This window comes from Rattus norvegicus, chromosome 20 (genome assembly GCF_036323735.1).
Source record: "Rattus norvegicus strain BN/NHsdMcwi chromosome 20, GRCr8, whole genome shotgun sequence".
Taxonomy (NCBI): Eukaryota; Metazoa; Chordata; class Mammalia; order Rodentia; family Muridae; genus Rattus; species Rattus norvegicus.
Window position 1 is genome coordinate 19,262,453 of NC_086038.1, and position 27,275 is coordinate 19,289,727.

A 27,275-nucleotide genomic window follows, 5' to 3' on the forward strand; every position below is an offset into this window, starting at 1 on the left:
GTAAGCCAAATAAACCCTTTCATCTCCAACTTGCTTTTGGTCATATGTGTTCATCATAGTAATAGAATGCCTAACTATGACACTTACCAATTTTGAGATAAAATTAAAGAGGACTTGTTTCCTCAACCCCCACAACTTTCATTTGTTTCTTTTTTTTTAACATTTATTGATTTATTATCTATGAGTACACTGTGGCTGTCTTCAGACACACCAGAAGAGGGAATGTGATCCCATTACAGATGGTTGTGAGCCACCATGTGGTTGCTGGGATTTGAACTCAGGACCTCTGGAAGAACAGCCAGTGCTCTTAGCCGCTGAGCCATCTCTCCAGCCCCATGAAATGACTTCTAATAGCATACTTTTATACCCATAGATAGGTGCCTAGCTCAAAGCACGTCAGTGAAGCTTCTTCCACTAGATGGGAAGATGGAATTAACATAAAGACTCTTGATTGGACGATGTGCCCATAGGGAGAGACTTTGGAGCTCCCAGTCCTAAATGGAATGTGTTCATCAAACCTGCCTAGCCTCAAGGCTCAAGGATCTATGTGGAAGAGGAGGCAAAGAGATTGTAAGAGTCTGAGGAGGTGGATGACTCTTTGAGACACACAGAGACTGTGGCAGTACATGCAAGGCCTGCAGAGGGTCAAGCCAAATGGAGACCCATCATGGAGAGGGGAAGCAGACATGGGCTCCCGCTCCTAACCAAGAAGCTACCTGCAACTGATGCCAGAGTCGCCAAGGGAAAGTCAGTTTCTCCAAGGCAGTGCAACCCGGTTTATCAACTGTACTTCAGGGTCTGCATAATGCCCAGGAGTAGCTGGCCAACACAAAATGAACTCCATGGTCTTTTTATGGACTTTTGTTTGATTTTGCTTTGTTTTGTCTCTGTTGTTCTAACTAGTCTTTTGCTTGTTTTGATTTTGGTTTTCTGGGTTTTGTTTGTCTGTTTCTTGTTCTGTTGTTTTGGGAGAGTGAGAGACAATCCCCTCTCCCCCCAAAACACACACCCACACACCCACACAGGGAGACAAAAAAAGAGAGAGGCAGACAAACAAGACACACAGAGACAGAGAGAAAGAGAAAGAGACACACAGATATAGACAGACACATACACTGTTTGCTTTCTAAGGGATATTTAACATTTCTTTTTTAAGATTTATTTATTTAGGATACAGTAGTCTACCTGCACGTGTGCCTGCACACCAGAAGAGGGCACCAGATCCCATTTTAGATGGTTATGGACCATCATGTGGTGGCTGGGATTTGAACTCAGGACCTCTGGAAGAGCAGTCAGTGCTCTTAACCACTGAGCCATCTCTCCAGCCCAGTATTTAACATTCTTTTGTGGAGATATGTCCAAGCATTTAATGTGTTACCATTTTATACATAATGTAAAACCAAAGCAGGGATACATAAGTGTGAAATCACAGATAGGCGGGCATTTTCTCTTTTCAGTTTCCAGAGTGTCTTTCAGGGTTTCATTGGTTCCTTTGCCCTTGTCTTCTCCAGACACTTTAAATGTGATCCTTCTGCTGGCCACTAATCACTCATTAGCAAAACTGTAATCATGGAACATGGGGCCATCTGGGAAATACATCAAGGGAGCTAACAGAGACATACTGAGACAGCGACTTCATGTTCCTTTAAATATGCGGATCCTAGCATGTAGTGGTCATATGTTAGTGTGTATATAAGCTTTGAACTACAAAGGAAGGGTCACCAGAAGGGAAAAATGAGAGTCATGGACATGGTGCCAGGACATGGGAGGCTATGGGGGTGGGGGTGGGCAGTTACAAGATGGGGGTATTAGGGGGCTGGGGATTTAGCTCAGTGGTAGAGCGCTTACCTAGGAAGCGCAAGGCCCTGGGTTCGGTCCCCAGCTCCGAAAAAAAAAAGAACCAAAAAAAAAAAAGATGGGGGTATTAGGGTTACTGGAGAAGGATGAGAAGAATTAACACAGACCAATAACATTTCACAATTCCATAGTGAAACTTAATATTATGTATGTATATATTATAGCTATATATAAAAACAGATGTTTATATACACAAACATACACACATGTGCACATACATATGCCAGTGCACATACACACAACATATGCACACACACACACATGCCTGCTGCTGTGTGTGCTAGGATTAAAGGCATGTGCCACAATCCTCAGCTTAATATATATTTTTGAAAGGCATAATCATAAAGTAATTTTTCCCCCTTTGGAGCTGAGGACCAAGTGTTCTATCACTGGGCTAAATCTCCAATTCCAGAAAGTAATTTTAAATGTTAGCAGTAGCCAGGTGGTGGTGGCAGCAGCACGCACCTTTAACCTGGGCACTCAGGAGGCAGAAGCATGATGATATCTGTGAGTTCAAGCCCAGCCTTGTTTACAGAGCCAGTTCCAGGACAGTCAAGACTACACAGAGAAAACTTGTCTCAAAAAAAGCAAAACCAAACAAAATAAAAGTAGTAAAAATAAGAAACTCTTGATGTAGTGGCATTATCACTTTTGTGGCTAGCTATCTAAATGCAATACATTTTAATTGTGTTAATCCTGAAAGAAAGTTACAAATAGAAATGTAGAGGGAGGGGGGAAAAACAGATTAGACTGTCCAGAAACAACAAGACGACATTGGAAGGAAAGCTGAGCTCAAGAGTCAGTTGGCGCCCGCCCTCCTGTAATTCCTCCGGCCGCGGTTTCCGCTCCCTTTCGCGCTCTGCACTCCCAGGCAGCCCGGGCCGTAGCTTAGCTCGGCTCTGATTGGCTCCTTTGAACGTCTACGTGCAATCGGATTGGCGGACCCGGGGAGCTTTACCGCGGTGAGTTTGAAACTGCTGGCACTCGGCCTCTAAGCTCCCGGAGTCGCTGCGTCCGCGCAGTCCGGAACTGCGGTGTGGCCACCGCGGGAACAGAGAGGTATGGCGTGAGTCCGGCAGGGTGCCGGCAGGGCCTGCGGGGGCTCCACGGGAGCCGGGGTGTCCCCCCGGGGGGGGACAGGCAGGACATCCTGTGAGTCCGGGGGACCCCCTTGTGGACGGGTAGAGCCTCCACGTGAGATCATGGTCTCCTGTGGACGGGTAGGGCCTCACCTGAGTCCAGGGTCCCCTATGGACCGTCATGGCCTCCCTGAGCCTGGGGTCCCCTATGGAGGTGCAGGACTCAGCTGAGCCTGGGATCGATCTCCTATGGATGAGCATGGTCTACCTTAGCCCGGGGTCCCCTATGGAGTTGTAGGGCTCACCTGAGCCTGGGGTCCCCTATGGATGGGCATGACCTCACCTAAGTCCGGGGTCCCCTTTGGAGGAGCATGGTTCCTCTGAGCCCCAGGTCCCCTATGGAGGGGCAGGGATCACCCGGGGCTGGGATCCTCTATGGAGGAACAGGACTCACCCAAGCCCGGGGTCCTGCAGACGAGCAGGCCTCGCTGGAGCCCCGGGTGTGGGCGGGGTGCCAAGTTGGGTCCCAGGCCCTGCTGGCTGCCTGTGCGGAGCTGGGCTGCACCAGACCAGCTGCTTTCGGAGGCCTTCAAGTCGGTACTGCCGGAGAAACAGACCCGTGGTCGTTCAAAAAGCAATCCCACCAAGGTGCAGAGCCAAGAGAGTGTAGGATCGTTTATTTTTAGTTGCGGGTGCTTATAGACGGCCACAGACGCTACCCAGGCTAAGAAACAGAGAGAGGGAGAACCGCGGATACCATCGCATCCTTCATCGTCTTAAAACATAAGTAATGATGAAGGTCTTGGTGCGTGGACCACCATACCCCTATCCCAACCCCCCAAACTTGGATACCCTGGGCAGCTTTTAACACCAGCCCCAGGAGGCTGGAAAAGGTTGGAAGGGATGAGCCCAGTTTTGAAGACACTTTAACTCTTTGCTGTCTGTGCAGAGGTGGCGGCACAGTTTAATGTACTATAGTTCTGTTACGTCTCTGTGTTGAAGAAAGGGGATTTGGGGGGGGGGGAGTAATTTCTTAAACATATACATAGTTGAGAGTCAAACTTAGGCGTATGAGAATCCCCAGGGTCTAGTGGGATGCCTGGCAAGGCTCTTGGACAGGTTTACATTTTCTTTTTGATTTTTTTTTTTTTAATTTGTTGAGCCCCTGTCTCCTTGTGCAGTCTCAAGAGCTGGGATTCCAGGCTGTGCCACCACACCCCACAGAGCTGATTTTACAGTGCAAAGGGATCTGTAAGGACCAGCTCACAAAAGGTCAGCTATTCCTTGATGTTCATTGGTAAGGATCTGCCCAGGGCTTTCAAGGAAAAGGCGCTTAGTTTTTTCTTTTCTTTTTTTTTTCTTTCTGCCATTCTTTGTGAGCCAAGGTTTTTTTTTTTCCTTCCTTGCTCATGATATTTTTGCCGGTGTGATTAGGGTTTTGTTCAAACTGTCTTAGTCAGGGTTATTATTGTTATGGTGAAAAGCCATGCCCAAAGCAAAGCAACTTGGGAAGGAAAGGGTTTAGTTGTCTTGTACTTCCTCGTCACAATTCCATAACAGAGGAAGTCTGAACGGGACCCTGGAGGCAGGAGCAGATGCAGAGGCAATGGAGGGGTGTTGCTTCCTGGCTTCCTTGACATTGCTTGCACAGCCTGCTTTCTTCTAGAAGGAAGGCCCCTCTGCCCAGGGATGGCCCCTCCCACAATGGGCTGAGCCCTCTCCCATCATCACTAATTAAGAGAATACCCTAAGGGCTTGCCTACAGCCCTATCAGAAGCATTTTCTTAACTGAGGTTCCCTCTCTGGTGACTTCAGCTTGTGACAATGTGACCTAAACTGGCCAGCTCCTCACCTCACATACTTCCTTCTAAGGGGCTTATTGGCATTCCCTCCAAGTCTTGAGTCTTGAGTGGGATTGTCTGTGGCTGGTTTCCGAAAAGATTTACTTCACTTGTGCAGCTAGGAGTTCATGCTGTTTCAAGTGAATTGAATGCTTTTAAGGTAAACAGAAGCTTTTATTAAAAAATGACTGTCCTTCCTTTCTAGGGGTTGGACTTTACAGTTGTACTTTGTTTCCTTCTCAGACAGGGCTGCAGCAAACTAGGCCACAGGTTGGCCTCGAACTTGCTCTTCCTTACGGTAGGATTACATCATGCACAGCTTCCTTCTCACAGATTCTCATTGTTTTAAAGGAAAAAAAAATAAAGCAATTTTAGTACAGTAGCAACGTGTTGAAATACTGGCATTAAAATCATTATACTTCCGTTTTGAAACTTTAAGTCCCGAGGGTCAGGGACTACTGCTTATTTCTTTTGAGACATAGTATCACTAAGTCGTTTAGCTGGCTGTGTGACAGTCTCCTTAGTAGCTGGGTCGACAGGCCTGCTTGGTTTGTGAATGTGAAGGGGCCATGTACAACACTGTATAGAATATACAAAGGCAGTGTCTGAGAAGGCTCGGAACGCTTCACTGCAGGAGCAGGTAAAGCCCAACAATACTGCCTGAAGGAATGGCGGATAGTGGCAGGCTATGCTGGAGGTGATGGAAAGCACTCCTCCGGGACGTCTGTCTTCCGGATACTTCCGACTGTTTGAATTATGACCACATGACCACAGCCATGTTTCTCGTCCTTTTAGGGTCCGTTGTAACCTGTTGAGTAACTATGGAGGACTATATCAAAATAGAGAAAATCGGAGAAGGTGAGTGGTTTTTAGCATAACGTTTTTTGACAAGAATGTAACAATGCTACCACGGAATGCACAACCATTTACTGAGTGCAGTCATTGATGCATTTGTGTGCGTGTGCACGCGTGTGCTGTTATAGTTGGTGGTCGGGGCCCCCTTGACAGAATCTGGGATCGCCCTGAGCTCACCTGCAGGGGATTATTTTGATGCTATTAATTGAAGTGGGTGGGACCCTCCCCGCAATATGGGTGCCATTCCTTGCCTGAGATCCTGGACTGTGTAGATGGAAAGGGAGTCAAGCCAGAGTGAACCTTACTCTTAGTACCTGCTGCTGCTGCTGCTGCTGCTGCTGCTGCTGCTGCTGCTGCTGCTGCTGCTGCTGCTGCTGCTGCTGCTGCTGCTGGACTCGAACCTCCATTCTGAGTCCAAACAAACCCTTCCTTGGGCTGCTTTTGTCTGGGTGTTAAGTAAGGCATACTTTAGTTACAACCTGAAGCACAAGGTGCTTCTCGATCAGGAGAATTTAAATTCTTCTGATTCTTTGCTAAAGACTCTAGGGCCTCATGCACGATACTGCTGGGCTGTACTCCCCAGGCTGATCTCATTTCCGGAACTGGATATCCCAGATGCTTGTGTTTGGGGGAGTGAATGAGGGGGGTAAAGTTATGCTAACTTCGCAATACATTTTAAGTCTTTTTTTCTAAGCTTTATGGAAACTGGATGCCGTAATTGACAAATGAAGCAGGCGATGTTCCGTGTGGTCACCATGGGCAAGGGTGACTAAAACCTAGTGGCTATCACATGGTGTTCAATTCCTTTCTGTCGTATTTTAAACAATGCTTAGGCCTATGTGACATAAACAAAGAATGAAAAATAACCCTTTCCTATTTCCGTCTTTTGTTTTCTCTCTCCCTGCAACAGAATTTCCGTATTTCTACTTAGGATCAAGACTTCATTCTTAGCTCTCCAGGAGCAAACGGTGGAACTTGTTTCTATGTGGGTTAAGTTGAGGACGGTTTTATCTGTTTAGAGACCCCACTTACACCGGGTATTAAAACCAAGGCAGGGGATTTAAACCAGGAGTGGCCCAGGCAGTGAATGGTGTGCCTTGGGGGTTTCTTTTTTTTTAAGGTGACCATCCCGGCAGCTGTCTCTTTACATGGTGACCACTTACCTTGCCAGCATCGTCTACTGCCACTCACCTGTCAAGTTGGGTGATGCCCTTTCTCTGATGCCCTTGGGTAGGGCTTTCGGAAGCCATCTTTGACTTGTTCTAGTGCAGTGGTTCTCAGCCTTCCTAACATGGCAGTCTTTTAGTTCCTGTGGTGACCCCCCACCATAAAATTTTGTTGCTACTTCATAACTGTAGTTTTGCTACTCTCATGAATCATAATGTAAATATGACATCAGTACGCAGAATATCTTGATATGTGTGCCCCTCCAAAGAGCTATTGGCCTGCAGATTGAGAACCGATGTTGCAGTTGAAGGAAATTGTTCATTTCCTTGAGGCAGACTCGGTATTCCTTCTAGCTGCTCTGGGCTTACGTGTCATGAAGGCTGGGCCCCAGCATCTCTCACAGTTGCTGTTCAGGTCCTACAGCACCTTGACCTGCTTCCCTGAATTCTGTGGCCTAGAGGCTTGTCTGCTACACGGTGCCTGGCTGTTCCAGATTCTCTGTAGGGGATCTTGAATGGCTTGTTGAAATAATTTGAAAACTAGGTAATAACTGTCTACATTTTCTTCTGCCAAGTACCTGGTCAAACCTGTGAATGAGTTGTAACGTGTTTTTCCCGTGTCAGTGTTTTCTTCCGTAGTCACCTGGGTATTATTGTTGGTCACCATGCCGGGCGGCAGTCTTCAGATTACACAGTTGCCTGGCTACACATGGTTGGTGGGACCTTCGTTGGCGTTTAGTAAGCACTCCAGAAACATTTGTTTTTGATGAGGTTTAATGGATTTTTCCAAGCAGTGTTATCAAGCGTCTACCACAGGATAACTAAGATCTTATCCTTGCTTTTACTTGTCTGACACGTTTTAAAATTCAGTGTGTGGGTGTGTGCATTTGTACAGGTGTGCATAGCCCATGGAGGCCAGAGATGTCGCCTCTTCTGGAATTGGATTTACAGGAGGCTGTGAGCCTCGTGTGGGTATTGGTCCTTTGCAAGGGCAGTGTGGTCTAAACCCTGAGCCATCTCTCCGGCCTTGTTAACTTAAAATACTTCAGAATCTGAATATTTAATTTCAGAGCATTTAGTTTAGCTTGTGAATAGTGTGCTTTCCTTAGCCCTGTTTCGGTAGTTCCTTGAGAAGAGCCAGGAGTTGAGAGACAAGCAGGTCTGTGTTGTCTAAGAATCAACAGTTACTGGGTGGTGGCTGCCAATCGTGGCTCTGCACATTAGTCAAGAACGCAGTAGGGCACCGGGAGGAACCAAGATGTCAGAAGGAATCCTGAATTCACTGTTAACTTATTTGATCTTTTAGATACCTTACTAATTGACTTCTTTGATAAAATCATCTTGCTAATGGCTTAGCTGCTTGTGCCTGTCAGACAAGCATGGTTTCCACCATTAAGGAACACGTGAGCTCTGCAGACAGAATGTTGTCAGTTCTTTTTATCTGGAATTGCATGGTTATTTAATCAACCTAGCATTTGGTCAAAACAGTAAGGATTTTATTTGAAGTAATATTATTAAACTAACTGGTGTTTAGGAAAACACACTGTCCTGGAATTTAAGGGATGGCGGAACAGAGCTTCCGGGGACAGCAAGCTGCTTGCTGTTGTAAGCATTGGCCACTGGGCTGGATTCTTAGAGCGAGTAAAGGCTGTAGAGAAGCTTGTCTCCAACCTGGAATCCTCCTTCCTGAGTCTTACAAGCAGCTTGAGGATAGCTGTGTGGATAGCTCTGCTGTGAGTACAGCTCTGTGGCACCAGGCCTGGGGTTAGGGTCAATGCTGAAGTGACACCGATGTCATGAGAAGCTTTTCAACAAAGGCTTTACAGCGAGGGCCTTCAGTGCCTAGAGACTAGCATGGGTGTGAGAGAGCTGATAGCCCACCTCGATGTGTCTGCCGCACCCCAGTGTCTCTTCTTACTGCCATTGCTGTTCCTGTGACACTTGTGTTTTCCACATTCCCAGAGCTTAGGAAGCTTCCTCCTCTGGTAGATGATAGCAGCTTTATTGGGTTTAATAAAAATGTGCGGTGTTTCTGTCTCCACTCTGCTGGGTGAGGAGTGTTGACTGCATTTTGAGATATGTGTTGTAAAAGTATCAAGGGAACCCTAAGTCAGTACAGTTTTGTGAAAGTCTCACAGAGCCCCTCTCGGTACTGTTTCCCAGTCTTAAGTTTATGTAGCGTTTAACTACATAGCAGGATGTTTGATCGGTGAATTGCAACTCGTAGGAGATCCATGTTCCTGTGCTGGGTTGTGAAGCAAGCTTACCTGGGAGACTTAGGGTGACTCAGTGACTTTTATCTCTAAACCATGTGTGTGTTTGCGTGTAGTCATCTTCATTTCCTTTTTGAAAGTAGTTAATATGTGTGAGGTGACCTATCTGACCGCAGCCAGCATTTCTCTCCTGGGCCCCTCAAAGAGCTCAACTTTAAAAGAATCTTTCCGCTTTATTTCAGGGACTTATGGTGTGGTATATAAAGGTAGACACAGGACTACTGGCCAGATCGTGGCCATGAAGAAAATCAGACTTGAAAGCGAGGAAGAAGGAGTGCCCAGTACGGCAATCCGGGAAATCTCTCTGTTAAAAGAACTTCGACATCCAAATATAGTCAGGTGTGCTGTGTTGGAATTGAACCCATTCTCCCCGGGGCTGCTGCAAATCCATTTTAATGTGGAAAGTTTTCCGCAGTTTCTGGTTCCAGTGGGATGGAGTCCTGCTTGCTTGTTGATTGTGGTGCCAGGAGGAGGTAAAGAGAACCAGATGTTTGGAGAATCTGAGACATGATGCTAGAGTTGGCTGGAGGAGTAAGGTGCAGCCGCGAGACCCCTTCCACGAGAAGCTTGGTCAGCTCCTACTTTTAGGGCCCTGGTCCACAAAGGCCTCTAAGTCCCCAGAGGCTCCTAAGACAAGTAGCTAGGTTGGGGCATGAGGTATCCTATGTTCTGTTGACTCATTTGGGCTGGGTCTTTGAGGAAGCTGTCTAGTGGTTCATTGGAGTTTCTGTTGGCAAGAGGGACTGCACCCAAGGCTTGGGGCATGCTAAGAAAGCTCTCTACCACTGAGCTGTAGCCTCTGGCCTCTTAATTTGGGGTTTTGAATTTTTGAGACAGGATTTTACTGTAGCTCACCTAGATTGGCCTGGAATTTACTGCTGTCCTCTAACTCCCTAGTGCCGGGAATAGGGGTTTAATCCACCACACACCTCCACCCCTCTCACAGAATTACCCAGGTTGCCTTGGGTTCTTTCCACCCCAGGCAGCCTCTGAATTTAGAGGCCCTCAGCCTTAGCCTCTTCAGCGTCTGCCTCTGGTAGCCGCGGTGACAGGCCTCTGCCCCTGGCCTGGGTACTAACTATTGTACTGGGGCTGGGCCTAGGGAGCAGCTATTGAAGTTGGGTTCAACTTTAATGTCCACAAGCATCCAGCTTTGGGAGTGCAGGAGGCGTGAGCCAGCTCCTTCTGCACAGGGAGCTGTAGGTTACTGTCCTGAACTTCCTTCCTCGAGTTCTGTTCAGCACTTGTGTGTGTGGAAGCCGAGGCAGGCAGGGCTGCTTGCTGCACTCACGCCATGCTCTGCTCAGCCTGCAGGATGTACTCATGCAGGACTCCAGGCTGTATCTCATCTTCGAGTTCCTGTCCATGGATCTCAAGAAGTACCTGGACTCTATCCCTCCTGGCCAGTTCATGGATTCTTCGCTCGTTAAGGTAAAGAGTTGTGTACTTTTATTAATACTTAAATGCCCTCTGAGTGTAGACTCCATCCTTGTGTTTTGTGGCTGGATCTTAGAAAACCTGTAAGAAAATAGAAAGCCTCTTCCTTCCTTCCGCCCGGATGACGTCATCCTTTGCCTGTCTTATTTCCAGACAGTTCTAGACGTGCTACCCTATGGACTATATATTACATTGCTGGGGGCAGGACAAGGCTGCAGCAGTTCCGTGCAGATCAGTGACACCAGCCTGAACCTAGCGCTGATGCTAGGTGATCTTACTCTGTGAAAAATACGCTTTGGTTGATGTAAACATTTTATTTCAGTTAAAATATAAATGTATGTATTGGAGTTGGGGATTTAGCTCAGTGGCCCTGGGTTCAGTCCCCAGCTCCGAAAAAAAGAAAAAAAATAAATGTATGTATTACTCTTTGTGTGGGGGACTGGGTATTTGATCCAGGGCATTGTGCATAACTGGGCAAGCGCCTTTCTCAGCAAATGTGTGCAGGCTTTAAATGTCTGTAGTAAAGGAGTCTTAACCTTAAAGCAGCTTTATTCTCCCCTGAGCTGTGTCCATGCCTTGAGACTTTTCATGTTGGCTTTGTATATGCGTCCGACCACAGTGGGGTTGTTATGTGTGCTGCACACGAGTTAGCCCTCTCATGTCTCTGTTTTGTAATGGTTTAATCATTTTCACAGTTACTACGCCATTTCCACTTGTTACTTCCTCCTTTAGTGATGGCTGTTCTTCGTGAATCCTCAGGAGCGCTGGGGGTTCTTTCTGTAGCCCAGGCTGCCTAACCCTCCAACCTTTTTCTCCCAGGGATGGAGATTACAGGCATGGGCCACCAAGCCCACCACTTTATGTGATTTTAGAGATAAATCCTTGGAACTAGGATAAAATAAGTGCTTATATTTAAGATCTTGCTGAACAGGGCCATATGGCCTCTAAAAGTCAATTATTTATTACATTGTTACCAAGACTCACCATATGTATCTTTTAAATAGTCTCAGTATATTATGTGAAGGGCTTTGTTACAGTTACTCTATTTGACATTTATATACTGTGTCTACTCATTTATGCACACCCTGCCTGAACATATCGCTCAACTTTCTGTATGAGGATGTGGGTCAGCGAGTTCAAAGGTCATTTTACTGACACACGGTGATTTGCTAGTGGTGCCAACCATTGCTGGTGCTTACACTGTGTATGACTTAGTCGGGCTCAGTGTTGGCTGTGATGAAGGCTATTGGCCATAGCAACTTGGGGAAGAAAGGGTCTCAGAAGGAAGTCAGGATAGGAGCTCAAGCAAGACAGGATCCTGGAGGCAGGAGCTGATGCAGAGGCCATGGAGGGGTGCTGCCTACTGGCTTGCTCCCCATGGCTTGTTCAGACTTATTTCTTATAGAACCCAGGACCACCAGCCCAGGGATGGCACCACCCATGGTGAGCTGGGCCCTCTCCCATTAATCACTAAGAAAATGCCTTACAGGCGGTACAACCTAATCTCCTGGAGGCATTTTCTCAATTGAAGCTCCCTCTCCAATAACTAGCTTGTGTTAAGTTGACATAAAACTGCCCAGCACAATATTCTTAATGGGTTTTTTTGGACCTTGTTTTGTTGAAGGCATAATATATAAGATCACATGTATTAGAATAATGCCAGTATTTTCCTGCCCTCTCCTACCTCCTAACTTTTCTTTGAGATTCCTTTTGCTTTAAGAGTAGAGGGCTTGGGGGGATCTCCTGGGAAAATGCTCATGGTACAAGCGTGAGGAGCTGAGCCTCTATCATCTAGAAGCCCAGAGTGGGAAGGACAGAGGCAGGGACAGGGGGGAGTGGCTCTGTTGTGTCTCAGGGACTACTGGCCAGCCAGCTTGGCTAAAATGGTGAGCTTCAGGTTTAATGAGAAATATTATCTCAAAAACAAAGGTGGAAGCAATAGAGGAAGACGCTGATTTCCACCTGTGACCTGGGTACCTACATGGGTGTGAGCTCATACACACATAGGATAGTGAGCAGTGTGTGTGTGCGCTTGTGCACACATTAGAGAATTAGGTTATCAATAAACTTTTACAAAGGCCCAGTTTAAACTGTTTTACATATTTCTCTGTTGTCTCCAAAGAGGAAATGCATGTGTAAGTGACAGAAATGGGGGGAAAAATTTTATTTAGGATAGAAGCAGTTGACACGAGTGTGTTGAGGAAACTTCTGCACAGAAAGCTAACTTTTGACTTAAAGACAGGGAACAAAATTTTAAATGCTCCTGTGGGATACATCTTTTGATAACACGCACACTGCATGTGTAAACAGGTTTCCTGTCTGCCTGTTTTATGTTAGTCTAAAGAGGCCTAAAATGTCTTGTGATAGCTATCTCTGCGTCATAATTTATTTTTTTCAGAACTTTTTCCTCTAGGAATCTTGTAGAATGATCAAGTTTCCGACTTGCTTGTTTCTTTTCTAGAGTTACTTGTACCAAATCCTCCAGGGGATTGTGTTTTGTCACTCCCGACGAGTTCTTCACAGAGACTTGAAACCTCAAAATCTATTGATTGATGACAAAGGAACAATCAAACTGGCAGATTTCGGCCTTGCCAGAGCGTTTGGAATACCGATAAGAGTGTACACACACGAGGTGAGCAAAGCCCTGAGATTGTGGTTGCTGGAGTGCTGCCTCTGGTCTTTAAGCCAAGAAAGAAATACTTGGTTGAAAAAAGTGTCTGCAGCTAAGCAGTGGTAGTGCACACCTTTATTTAATCCCAGCAGAGGCAGAGGCAGAGGCAGGAGAATCTCTTTGAGTTCAAGGCCAGCCTGGTCTACAGGGCATAGTCAGGCCTACACAAAGAAACTATGTCTCAGAAGACCAAAAAAAAAGTTCTGTAGTATCAGTTTATTGCTTTTTTTTATTATCAATCCGCTCTCGTTTATGTGGACTATAGAGATGGAATCTTTGGCATCGTTTGTCAGGGGAGATTGATTGCTGCCTCAGCCTCAGGGAAGGGGTTTATTGTAGTTTTTGGGAGTTCTCATTTCTCTGTATTGACCTTTCCCAGACCTGTGCTCCCTCCTGATTGGACCCTGCTGTGGTCATTCAGATCAATTAAAAAGCAGGTTTTGCTGTCTGAGGTACTGTGATTAGATTTAGGAGCCAATTAGTGCTAGCGGAGGGAGCACTGGGGACCGAACCCCAGCCTGTGCTGCCCGGATGTTCTGTCACTGAGCTGTGCCCTTGGCCTGTCATCAAGCTTTGTCAGTGGGATCTTGATGGCTGGCATCTCATATGATTGCTCTGTTTTATTATTTCCTCTGTAGTGGGGTTTGATCCACAGGCCTCACACACTCTGCCCCCTGAACTGTGTTCCTGCTCCTTGTTTTGAGAAAGTCTCACTGACTTGCCCCGGCTGGCCCTGAGGTCACTGGAGTGGATAGACTTTGGCCTTGGGACTCCTGCACTGGCCTTCCCAGTAGCTGGGATTGTAGGTCCACACCACCAGACTGGGTTTCTCTGGTATTTCTGGAAGGGCGTTGACTTAGGAACATTGGCGCCCGGGGAGTTGTGAACCTGGAGTTAGAGGGTCGGTCCCTCCTTGTGTCCTTGGGTTTTTGAGGCAGAGTTCTCTGTAGCCTTAACCGGCCTCATTGACTGGGTAGCTACCTGCTTCCGGCCTGCCTGCTTCCTGGGTGCTAAAACTGCACAGACGTGTGCCCTGCCGTGCCTGCTCAAGGCTGTGCAGGGCTCTGGTCCTGCACATGCTGCGTGATAGGGAAGCTCTCCACCCACTGTACTGGGGTGGCCTCTGTCTTGTCTATTCCATTTTATTTTTTTCACAGTTTATTACCATGACAGTTTGATGGCCGTAACTGCTGCTGACCTCATTGGTCACAGAGGTCGTAGATTCACTATTTTTTTTTTTTTTTTTTTTTTTGGTTCTTTTTTTTCGGAGCTGGGGACCGAACCCAGGGCCTCGCGCTTCCTAGGTAAGTGCTCTACCACTGAGCTAAATCCCCAGCCCCAGATTCACTATTTTGATAAATAAACTAATTAGTTCTAAATCACTAATCAACTGGGTCCCACCCACTTTGGCTTGGCTTAGCTTTTTTTTTTTTTTCCCTCTTTTTTGGAGCTGGGGACCGAACCCAGGGCCTTGTGCTTGCTAGGCAAGCGCTCTACCACTGAGCTAAATCCCCAACCCCTGGCTTAGCTTTCTTATTCATGGTAATTGGAGCTACCATTACGTGTAAACGTAATGCACACTTTGTCCAGCATCTTTCCTAAACCATATATTACTATTTAGTGCTTTTTCTTTAAGTTGAAAAAGAAAGTTGTTTTGTCTATCTGTCTGTCTGGCCTCAAACTCACAGAGATCCACCTTCCTCTGCCTCCAGAGTGCTGGCGTGCTGGGATAAAGGTGTGTGCCACCCGGGTGTGTACCCAGTCAGGCAAAAGCTGCTGTGGTCCATTGACTTCGGTGATCTGAAAAGCAAGGCGTTTATTGTTCTTACCCATTAATGAGCAGAAGTCAGACATAAAATACCTTCACCTTCGTAATTTGTATGTAGCCAATTGGCTTAAGTTCCCGGTGACACCAGCACAGCTTCCTAAAAGACAGCCATGTGTGATCTGTCTTGTGCCAGGTAGTGACGCTGTGGTACCGGTCGCCAGAGGTGTTGCTGGGCTCGGCTCGCTACTCCACCCCGGTTGACATCTGGAGCATAGGGACCATATTTGCAGAGCTGGCGACCAAGAAGCCGCTTTTCCACGGCGACTCAGAGATTGACCAGCTCTTCAGGATCTTCAGGTAACGGTGTTTTATGCCTAAGCTGTTCAGAGCCCATCGGTTAAATAATCAGGGCGCCGTGTATGTAATAGGGCTTTGCTTTCCTTTCAGAGCTCTGGGCACCCCTAACAACGAAGTGTGGCCAGAAGTAGAGTCCCTGCAGGACTACAAGAACACTTTCCCCAAGTGGAAGCCGGGGAGCCTCGCGTCCCACGTCAAGAACCTGGATGAAAACGGCTTGGACTTGCTCTCGGTAAGTGAGCTGTTCTTCAGGGTTCCATTGTGGTGCCCTTGCATGTTCGTAGGACAGGTGGGGGTGACAGAACATATTCAGTCCTGGACTTGGAAGTGGGCAAAGTCAGCAGTTGAGCCAGGCACCTGCCCCGTGTACTCGTGGTGACAGCTGCCTTTGAGGCATGAAGTGGTCTGAGGGGCCTCAGGGCTGGACTTTGTCATTTACCTCTCGTTGTGGTAGGCTGCAGTGGACACTCGCTGTAGGACAGGCCGGGCTCACACACCTTACTTGAGTGTATGTTGCTGAGTTATGGTGAACTTTGTTTTGGGCGTTCACTACTGAGCCCTCAGTTTATCAGTGTGCATTCTGTTGTCTGCTTGGGAAATTGTGCTATGCGGGCTTTTTACAGCATAAACTCTATTTCTCAGGTCCGGCCTAGTTTCCTCTCCCAGAAAGGCTAGCAAAGACTAACGTGATTCTGGTTTTCTTCAGTTGGCTCGGTGAACGTCATTAGCAGTGATTTTCTTTAAAAACAACGCAGAAAACAAAATTACTGTTTGGGATTACTAAGCACAGCCTCCTTTTGGACAGTTGGTGTAGGTGGAGCAATGTTTAAAATCTGAGTTTGTAGAAGGAATAAAGTAGACATTCCAGTCGGTCTTTCAGCTCCCTTGCAATCTATAAACGGCGCCACCAAAAGCAGCTCAGATTTTACACATTGGTATTGTTGGTGAACTTAGAGACCTTCCCTATCCTGGGCCTAACCGCTGGAGTAGCTAAAGTTACTTGCTCTGTGTGTGTGTGTGTGTGTGTGTGTGTGTGTGTGTGTGTGTGTGTGTGTATGTGTGTGTGTGTGTTTGTGTTTTGTATATATGTGTGTTGTGTTTTGTCTGTATGTGTGTGTTTGTATGTGTCTTGTATATATGTGTGTGTTGTGTGTTTTGTCTGTATGTGTGTGTTTGTATGTGTCTTGTGTTTGTGTTGTGTGTGTGTGTTTTGTATGTGTGTGTGTGTTTGTATGTGTCTTGTGTTTGTGTTGTGTGTATGTGTGTCTTGTGTTTGTGTTTTGTCTGTGTGTGTGTGTTTTGTCTGTGTGTGTGTTTTGTGTGTGTGTGTGTCTGTGTGTCTGTGTGTCTGTGGATGGATGGCAGAGCTTTCAAGGGGTGGGTGAAGGAGGGTTGGTCATTGACCGTTGAGCTCCATACTTTGTTCTCAGGTCTTTAAACATAAAGGATTTCACTTCACTTATCGAAAGTCAGTCCTGTGCATTTCCTCCATTGAGCTGACACCAGGAACGAAGTAGCTAAGCTTGCTGTGGCCCTGTCGCCTGCTGAGCGCTGTGGCCCTCACTGTCCTGTCCTCCACTGCAGCACAGGCTGCTGACTTCGCAGGCCCCACAGAAGCCAACTGTCACAGTTGGAGAGCACTGTGAATTATTGATGAAACTTGGCTTCAGATTTCGCTTTATTTTCTCCCACATTCATGGATTCTGGCAAGTGTCTTGCTGCCCTTGAGAGACTTGGTGTCTTAATCCAAACAGCGTGGCACATCTTTCCCTTTTGCTGTGAAGACTGACATATCTTCAAGGCCTTCGTACTTCTGAGTGAATGTGTGAGCACACATGGAAACTACTCAACAGAAAGCTCTGTAGGCCTTGGCTTTGATCTCTGTCTAGCACCACACAACCTGTTGTGGTGGCCCCTGCCTGTCATCCCAACATTTGGGAGGCAGAGGCAGGAGGGTTTCAGGGTCATTGTAGCGCAAGGCCCTGTCGGTCTGGGTGGGGTGGGCTTTTAGTCTGTTTATTGAGTTTTCTCTGAAGATAATATGCACGATCAGATTTAAGATCTGGAGTATATAAATCAGCTGACTGTAATGAATCCATCCACTGTAGCCGTGTTTATAAAAACACGCTGTGGGTTTTTCCTTTGTTGGCTTGGGGAGGGGGTTGTGTGGACACTCAGGAAACACTATAATGGATCGCTACTGTTTCAGTTGTGAATAACAGATGGACATTTAATTTTCAAGGTAGATAGAATTAGCTAGATAATCTGAAGATTTATGTTTTGGTTCTAAAGCTGTCTGGGTGCTTATCTTATAATTTATAACAGGCTACCAAGGTGTCTGATATTTAAGTCTTGGAAGGGTGGATAGAGAGCTGGCTCCTAAGTTTGTTTCTTCCTTTTCCTCTCTAGAAAATGCTGGTCTATGATCCAGCCAAACGAATCTCTGGAAAAATGGCCCTTAAGCACCCATACTTTGACGACTTGGACAATCAGATCAAGAAGATGTAACCCTCTGGAAGTCCCGCCCTGCTGTGGCAGGGGAAGATCGTGGCGTTTACTGTTGGCTCTTCCTGTCTTGTATAGTTTTCTTTTCTTTGTCTGTAAACCATCATCTGGACTTTTCCTATTTTCCTACGTATAACTTAATTAACATGTAAATATTATTCCATATGAATTTAAATATAATTCTGTATATGTGTAGATGTTACTGTGGTGGCTGCTTGAGACTATTGCTCTGGGGAACTGGAGAGACTTGACTCTCCCCAGACCTCACAGCAGCCATTCCTGCCCTGGGAGCACAGTCTCGGGGCTGAGCTCAGGCCTCATGATGCTTTCAAGTACCTTTGTGCTCTGGATGTGTAAGTTTTTGGGTCAGTTTCTTGCTATTCGGAAACTACAGCTTGCCCAAGGAGAGCGTTTCTCTGCTTGTGTTTAAGCATCTGGAATGAGAAGACCGAAGACCTGAGAGAAGTCTAAGGTTTGTAGTAACTTACAACCCCAAATGGAAGTGTGCCAAAGTCAGCCGGATTTTACAGCTAGAGATCAAGGGCTGTCTGGAGCGGAAGGAAGGACAGTTTTGAAAATTTATGAAGACTCCCTATTTTTAGGTTTGTTGGAAAAGCTGTTTGTCCAGTTGGATTCCTGTGCTGTACGTGGTCAGAGGTAGGTTAAAGGGTTTGCCTTGGCTTCCGAATCTAATTTGAAAACTGCTTAAAATCTCCTGTCCTCTCCTCTTAGCAGTGTCTAGAAATGTCCCTGTCCAAATATTTAGCTGAGATTCCTCTCTTTGGAAGTTCAGTTGCATTGTTGCGCTGCTTAGTGTAATTCTTAGAAGCAGCCTGACGTACCTCCAGTAGTCAGAAGAATGTCACAAACGACTGCTCTTGTCAGAATGAAAGGCTGGGGTGCTTAAGTTTTACTCTCTGTAGGATCTCGGTAAGGCTGTAGCTGGCTCAGTTTACCGGTAGCTCACCCCAGCCTCCTGTGCTTGCCGGAGTCAGGAAAGTTCCTTCAGCATTGAGTCCTGATTCTAGAGACTTCTGTGTCAGTTGGAGGCAACAGTTTCACTAAAGTTAGCAGCAACATCCTCCTGTGTGTAGGGAACTCCAGCGTTGAAGACCATCCTGGAGGTTTCTAACCCTGCTGCTTGCTAACCCAACCTATTCCCAAGAGGAACCTAGGCAGATCAGTTGAGTGGTCAGCAAATACCAACTACTGAGGAAACCTGTGCTGGTGACTTTCCTCCTGCTGCTGCTGCTGCTGCTGCTGCTGCTGCTGCTGCTGCTGCTGCTGCTGCTGCTGCTATAAACTGGACCCAGGGCTAGAGAGCTTGGGGGTGGGGGTTGGTCACAGGCTCTGGTTCCTGCAGTATTACCTTGAAATCCAAGCCTCCTAATATCCCCCTTAGGGGGTTTAAGTTGTAAATTTGATATCACACACGCACGCGCGCGCACACACACAGGCGCGCACGTACCTGACCAGGTTTTCTATACTTAATTCGACTTGTGTTACTGACCTTTTAATTTCAAGAGTCCTGACTAATACAGTGATCAGTGCCACATGACTTGAAAACTTCCGATTTGAAGCACACTTGAAGTTAAATTCTCTCAGGGTTATACTTGAATCTCTTGTAAGATTGCTCGTAGAGCGGTAGTGTCTGTTGTAGCTTCAGATGTTGGCCTTCGTTTACCTTCCAGAGGACCTACAGACTTGGAAGGGCTCGTGTGCGGCCCTTACTGATTAGTGTGAGGGTAATGAAACACTGTCTGCAGGCTGAGCTCACCCAGTGCTCTGTTGGGAAGTAGCTAGGTAACGAGCAGCTGCACTGGTTTGCCAACTAACAACGGTCACGCCTTTGTATTCAGAAGGAATGTAGCAATGATTGAGTGGCGTGCTGTTTCCATAATTCATACACTATAAAAATGCCAGGTAGTGGGGGGGCACACCTTTAATCCCAGCAGAGGCAGTCCCATCTCTGAGTTTGAGGCCAGCCTGTTCTACACACCTGAGTTCCAGGACAGCTAGGGCTACAGGAAAAATTAAAAAAAAACAAAAAACAAAAAAACTTGCTGTGGATGTAAACCTGTAAGAATAACTGCTCTATCATGTTCTATACAACAGAGGTTTAATTCCCATTAGCACTCCACTGGTCTCAGCTCCACTGTGGGAGTGGGAGGGAGGGCCGAGCGCCTCCAAGCACAGGAAGGCCTGCTGAAGAGTTGGCTGCTTTGAGGATTCAAATCTTGGCTAAGGTCGGAGGAGTTCCCAAACAATCTTGGACTGTTAAAACCTCTCAGGAACAAGCAGTAGTGTATAGTTCTCAACCTGTGGGTCGCGACCCCCCTCGTGGGGTTGGGTGGCTCTTTTCCTAGGGGTCCAGTAACAGACATCCTGCATATCGGATATTTATATGGCAATTCATAACGGTAGCAAAATTAGGAGCAGTGAAAATAATTTTATGGTTGGGGGGTGTCACCACCATATTAAAAGGTATTAAAGAAAGGGTTGCAGCATTAGGAAGGTTGAGAACCATTGCACTGTGGGAAAATGAGTCAACATGTAAGGATGAGCATTTCCCAGAATAAAGAATGAGACACGGTCTGCAAGCCCAGACTGACCAGCAGTGTCTGGAGCTCTTACCCATGCTCAACAGACATGCACACTACACCACCTTTGGTACTGCTCCTCCCCGCCCCCGCACTCCCCCCCCCCCCCCAGTCTCCATCAAAGTCCTACCATCTTAAAGTTGAAAGACTATTGGGCATAACCTGGTCCATTGTTTTCCATGAGAAGGCCACTGACTCACAACTGACAGCAGTTGGAAAGCAAAACTTGACCTTCCTGGCTCCTGGTTTAGAACAATGTGAAATTGACAAGATTTGGTGGTAGGGAAGTTATATGTAGTTGGCAGTGGAAGCAAAGGGGGTGGGACAAGCATTCCAGTCAGGTGGCATCAGATTACAGTTTGGAACCCATCTCATGCTAAATTAGGGACCCCCACCCCGCGCTTCTGAAGAGAGGCTAGCTTGCCAGGTCTGAGAAGGATGTACATATATAGAATGGGCTTTTGGTTCCCGGATGTCAGACTTGAAAAGTTAGTAGAGTAAGCTGGAGGTCAAGTACAGACTAAGATTGTCACACCTAGCCTACTCCTCGGAAGCTCATTCCTTGCCCCACTTCAGAGGGCATTTGTTGAATGATCTAAAAGATCTCAGATGCTGTAAGGATTTTGCTAGAAAGCCTCTCACCATCAGCCAGGCTGACCTCAATGTAATCCTGCCTCAGCCTGAGTACTGATTGAGTTACCATGTGGTGCTGTAGGGTTTCTTTCATCTTCCTAGTCACCAAGGACAAACCTGCTTCCTTATAGCCATGTCCCAAACACTAGCTGTATTAGAGGATTATTACACACAGTCCCCTGCCGCCAGAACAAAGAACTCAGCCTCGAGAAATGTCTCCTATTATATTTGGAATCCAGCATGACCCAAAACAAGGAGACTCGGTAATTTAGTGTTATTCACAAAACAGAAAGCCGGACTTAAGCAGATGTTTGAACACAAATATCATGCCCTCCTTCTCATGATGTTCCCAATTATACGTTGCAACATTTTTACCAGAAGAATCGCTTTTGAGAACAGCCTTCTAGGGAGCGAATAAACAGGACTATATTTGGCTAACAGCTGCTTCTGAAAAATGGGATGTCAGCAAAGCAAGCTGTTGTTTAAGGAAACTAATTACCCAGCTACCTTGGGCTTGGATGGGGGGTAAATAAAGCCCTCCCATTTCTTGGCAGTGTTTTGTCTGGGATTTTAATACTGTTAGATATTTCTCTTCCTCCACTTCTCCATTTGGAACAAATGGTCTTCAAAGGATCCCTCGTGTTCCTGTTCCAATAATGAGTCCTTTGTGTTTGCTGTCCCTGCTTAGTCACCGACTCCTATTTGGTTTAGTGCAAAGCAGTGTGTTTAAGGACACACTAAACTTTAGATGTCCCAGTGACACAGTGATCGAATTTGCATGCCTCTAATTATGCAAATGTCTCCATGTTTATCAGCCATGTCTTGACTGTGCACAGGCTTTGAAACTTTTTTTTTTTTTTGGAAATTCATTTTGAGGGCAGCAAGCCTGTGAGTTAGACGATCTCTCTTGCCCTGTGGCACGTTGGCAGGAGAAAAGATCCCTGCAGCCCTTCGCTCATCCAGTGTGTGTGCAGTTCACGGAATGCTGGGATCCTTGCTTCAGCCCCTGCAGGTTCCTGGCCTGATGACTCCCATTTGTTTGAGTGTCTTTTGCCGTGAGAAAGTGAGATGTTTCTATGGTCTGAAGCGATCTCGTCTGAGGACTCAGGTAGAGATGACGGTGCTAGGGTGGAAAAAGAGCCTTTCTGGAAATTAGTAACAATTAAAAGTATCCAGGATGCAGTTAATGTCACAAAGGCCAGCCCTGGTGTCATGCTCCTGGTGATAATCCTCTTGAGAAAAATGAAAGGCTGCCTTGAAGCACTGTCAAGAAATGCCTCCCACATTAAGCCTGTTTGTGTGGAAGAATCTATCTACCTAGTTAGAGGTTTACTTTGTTCCTTTTGCAGGGCTGTAGGGCCAACATGGGACTTCTACATTCTAGACAACCTTGGCTGAGCTATACCCTCAGCCTTCCTTTGACTTCTTAGTTTAAGGCAGGATCTCTCTCTCTTTTTTTTTTTTTTTACTTTTGGGAGCTGGGGACTGAACCCAGGGCCTTGTGCTTGCTAGGCAAGCGCTCTACCATGAGCTAAATCCCCAACCCCTTAAGGCAGGATCTCATAAGTTATGCAAGGTGACCTTGCATAAGCTCACTATGAGGCCCAGGCAGACGTTGAACACGGTCCTCTCGTGCAGGCCTTCTGAAGAGGGGTACCCCTGGGACTAACAGATTATGTGTGTTTTCGGAAGAGCTTTGGTCTGATTGTTGCATGCATTGTCACTAGAAAGCAGCCAGGGACACGGGTTTTGGTGGTTTTGTAGATGTGCATGTGTGGAGTACCTGTTAGGAGCCAGATACAGTGCCGGACCAGGAGTTTTGAGCTAAACAAATGGTTCTCTAGTGAAATTTTTATTAGCTCACAGGGAAAATATTAAAAAGTAGCTGAAAGAAATCTAGCAGGAGTTTAGAGTAGGACTCTTATCCGTCATGACTAAGGCAGAATTCAAAACCTGAGGCTTATTTCCCTTCAAAGAATGTTGGGAAATATTGTAAGAATGCCATAGTTGACATGCCTCTTTATAAGGAAGTAGCTCTGAGAATCTGTCCCTTGACTCACACAGCCCTGGTTAAACTACGTGGCTTATGGAGCTCCCTGTAAAATTAAGACATTGAAGAACGGGATAGCAAACTGCTCTGACACCCAGGAAGCCATCCTGCTGAGGTCCTCTATCCAAGGACAATGGGAAAAGTTAGGGCTCTATGATAATAAAAAGCCGTGATACCCATTAAGATTCTGGGGGCCTACGAGGTGAGGAGGAAAGAGCTGACGTCCTTGGGCCTGTGCGTGCATGTGCACACACACACACATGCATGCACGCACGCACGCGCTTTTGTGTGTGCACTGTCCACTTCCCCCATGACAAATAAGTAAATGTTAAAAAATAGAAACGATCAAAGTTAGGAGAGAGAGGTACTTGTGGAGAAGTGCTGCCTGTTCTGAACATGCAATTGTCTTAGGGTTTTACTGCTGCGAGCAGACACCATGACCAAGGCAACTCTTATAAGGACAACATTTAAGGCTTATAAGTTCAGAGGTTTAGTCCATAATTATCAAGGTGAGAGCGTGGCACCATCCAAGCAGGCATGGTGCAGGAGGACCTGAGAGTTCTATACCTTCATCAAGGCTGCTATCTTAACGTCACCTGCCATATTGTCCTGCCACGGCATATCTCCCTCTCCCTCTTGTCTCTCCTTTCCGTTCCAGTCTCCACCTCTTCCTTCAAACTTTTCTCCCGCCCATTCTTCCTTCTCGTCCAATGACAGGCCTTCTATCTTGTACCTGCCTCGCCTGTGGCAGCATCCCACAGCTAAGTAGAGAGACAAGGCTAACTGTACGGACAGTTTCTTGCAATATAAATGGTCTGTGTGTTGCAGAAGTGGAGACGTGGCTTACCTCGGAATAGCTGAGGAAACACAGGTCAGCACCCTCAACAGTGGAGGTGGCTGGACGCACAAGAAGTACGAGACTCTGTCTACTGCACATGTGCCCGGGGTCCCAGGGTGTAAGTCTTTTCTGGGGGTGGCTCCCAGGTTTCCCTTTACAGACTGTGCTTGAAACTCTGCTGAACTGAGCCTAGCTGTGGGAATATGTTTCAGGTCAGGTTGGACAGGAAAGTTGCTGAAACATAACCAACCATGGTAGTGTAGCAGCCACGAGCTGGTCCGAGCTGGAACTCATGCAGAAACTCTGCTGATGCTCATGACATAGCAGTCATAGGAAGAGGACAGATCTTTTCTTCCCGTGCAGTAGCAGCCCTCCATAGTGCACACAGGTTCACCAGAGCAAGTGCTGGAGGAGTGTAGGTTAATGTCATTATGCAGGTGAAGGCAGACAAGATGAAACGAGGCCTGTCATTGGACAAGAAGGAAGGGAGGCGGGAACAGAGGTTTTAGTAGGGAGGGAGAAGAGGAGAGAGGAGGTGGGAGCAAGAAGGAGAGGAGCTGAGAGACCATGGTGACAGATGTTAAGATTCTCTGTGTATAGATACAGGTTGTTATGGCTATTCTTAAGGGATGGGTGTGTACAGGGCTTTGTGCTGTCTAGATGGACAAATTATATATATACATATATATATATATATTTTAAAGATTTATTTTTATTTAATGTACATGAGTATAGTGTTGCTGTCTTCAGACACACCAGAAGAGGGCACCAGATCCCATTACAGTTGGTTGTGAGCCACCATGGGGTTGCTGGGAATTGAACTCAGGACACCATCTCTCCAGCCCGACAAATTATATCTTATCAATTGGATCAGAAGTTATTGTGTGGTGCGTTCTTTCCTGTGGCAACTTAATTGAGTCCACAGTAAGAAAGCCCCGCGGTAAGCGGTCTCTGTATGAAACTGGCGAGGCAGCGACCTGCCAAGGGAACTGGGAGTGAGGACAGGGATCTTGGCAAGGTGCCGGGGTGGAATGGCTCACAGACCGCCTGGGTCAGAGGAAGCTGGGGAGAGAAAGCGCGGAGTGGTGCGCACAGGAACCTGTCTCGGCTTGCGCCTTTTTTATTATTTACCGCAACAGAGGGGTACTAGGCTTGCCACTTAAAGTTTGAGGCAGTGTGGTGGGATGCTCAGACTTGACTCTTCATCACCTGAGCTCTCGGCCCTCACGCTCAGCCTTCCAATCTTTCCACAGACTCAAACTGACTTGAATATGTGTTGCTATAAATCCCCACTTTATACGGAAATCATATACAAGCAAGGCTGCCTGTGTGTGTGTAGCCAGAGGAGACCTGTGTAGCTTTCAACTCTCTGATACCCTCTTCTGGAAGCGCAGGCGTTCTCTGGAGGTCAGGAGAGGGCATCAGAGCCCCTGGAATCACCTGCAGGGGGAGCCACCGATAAACATGCAATGAAGCAGAATTCTGGTCCTGTGTAAGAGCAGCAAGCACGTTTAACTGCTGAGTCATTCCAACGGGGCCTCCAGACATTTTTTTTTTTTTTTTAATTATAGCTTAAGAGATGTTCGATCAAGGATTTTTTTTCTTTTTTTTTTTTCGGAGCTGGGGACCGAACCCAGGGCCTTGAGCTTCCTAGCCGTTCTTCTATTTCAAAATCAGTCTTCTAAGTGTTTGTTAAAGAAAGTTCGGAGAGAAGTACAAAGAAAAGAAAGAGAGAGAGTAATTCTACCACCAAACACGTTGGTTGGTATTTTATAGCTGAGTCATTGACTATATAATAAATGTAAGTGTCCCAATAAAACACAAAATATACACTTCCAGCTGTACATTAGAAAAGCAATAGTTTGCTAGATGGCTATAGGTGCCCGGAGCTCTGAGTTCATTCGTGGCAGCAATGGGACATGTCGATGTCATTTAACGTCTCCAGTTTTTAATTTTCTATGTAAGTACGTCAATGTTTTATTCTTAATTATATATGAATATAATTATACGAATATTATGTATTTGTATTTTAAGAAATATTATTTTTAATTATTTGTGGGTATCTCTGCATGGGTATGTGAATGCGAGCACAATGTTCTGAAGGCTGGGAGAGGGTGTGGCTGGAGGCCAGGAGGGGCGTGGCTGAAGGCTGTGGAGGGTGTGGCCGACGGCCGGGAGGGGGCGTGGCTTCCCTGGCACTGGAGTTGCAGGCCTTTGTGAGCCACTGGATGTGAATACTGGGATTTGAACTCAGGTCCCCTTCAAGAGCAGTCTGTGCACTGCTCTTAACTGCTAAGCTGTGTCTCCAGCCCTTGTATGTGGAACTTTTGAAACAGGATCTCATGCTGAAGTCCAAGATAGCCCAGAACTCGAAATAGAATCCCGATGCTGAGATGATGGCTTGGCTTTCTGTTTCATTAGGAGTAGAGTAGCCGCTTTGTGAGGAATGATGTCAGGTCTCTTCTGTTCATTGCACTCGAATGATTATGCACCACTCGATAACGGCAATTTCTCGCACTTGCAGGTAATGCCACAACGTGCAAAAGTCTCATATGCTCGCCCGAGTGTCCCTTTGAGGGGAGCTGTAATAGTCGGCATCTGTGATGGAGAGTTTGGGGAAGGGAATTATTTTGTGGATTTTTATTTTACTTTATTTTTAAGACTTTCATTCCATAACCCACACCAGACTTGAAATTGTGATCCCTCCGCTTCAGCTCTGTTGAGTCCGTGGATTATTGGTATGAGTGGCCACACCTGGCTAAGAACGACATCTTCACTGTGGTTTTCCTGTGAGCGAAAGATGATTTTATACATTCAGTCAGTCATTCGTCCTTAAATAGTCACCACTGATGACCCAGCACACCCCTTGGGGCCACTCTGCTAGCTTTAACAGGAAACAAGATAAATAAAACATTTTATCCCATCCCACAGCTTTCTTTGCCTGGTTACCCTGGCAACAGACTCGGAGTCTGCACTGTTGGATAACACACGGTCCACACTTGCAACCTGGACAGGACCTGGAGACAGCTCAGCAAAGGTGTTGTCTGGGCGTGAGCTGCCCACGAGGTTTCCATTATCCCTTGAAACCAGTCATTTCTCCACAAATAAGGTTTCCACCCCAGAGAGCTGGGGATCTGGGGATTAAACTAGTAGCATCTGGCAATGGGATGTAAAAAGACAATTGAAATGTTATAAAGAGAAATACCACATTTTCGTTAACTTTTCCTTTATGTATAGACTTAATTCCTCTCTTATTGGGGGTATGCTTCAATCATGGGAGGAGTGTTGGCAGCTCAGTGTAAACTTATCTGTCTTATGAATGAACACACATGCTGAGTGCCCAGT

The 27,275-nt window shown here is 46.5% G+C and overlaps 1 protein-coding gene across 3 annotated transcripts; it reads left to right on the plus strand.

The window, feature by feature from the left end:
- Positions 1 to 2,799: 2,799 nt before the first annotated feature.
- On the plus strand, positions 2,800 to 18,004 carry Cdk1 (cyclin-dependent kinase 1). 3 transcript variants are annotated; one of them, XM_006256353.5, is made up of 9 exons: positions 2,800 to 2,916; positions 4,118 to 4,208; positions 5,573 to 5,635; positions 9,254 to 9,410; positions 10,379 to 10,502; positions 12,970 to 13,140; positions 15,141 to 15,304; positions 15,395 to 15,536; positions 17,714 to 18,004. In XM_006256353.5, the coding sequence occupies exons 3-9, from the start codon at positions 5,599 to 5,601 to the stop codon at positions 17,810 to 17,812; spliced, it is 894 nt and encodes a 297-aa protein (XP_006256415.1). In that variant the 5' UTR covers positions 2,800 to 2,916; positions 4,118 to 4,208; positions 5,573 to 5,598; the 3' UTR covers positions 17,813 to 18,004. The 3 variants fall into 3 exon arrangements, with proteins under 3 accessions (XP_006256415.1, NP_062169.1, XP_063135552.1); NM_019296.2 differs by lacking the exon at positions 4,118 to 4,208 and having other exon boundaries at positions 2,841 to 2,916; positions 17,714 to 18,003; XM_063279482.1 differs by lacking the exons at positions 2,800 to 2,916; positions 4,118 to 4,208 and adding an exon at positions 5,026 to 5,075.
- Positions 18,005 to 27,275: the final 9,271 nt, after the last annotated feature.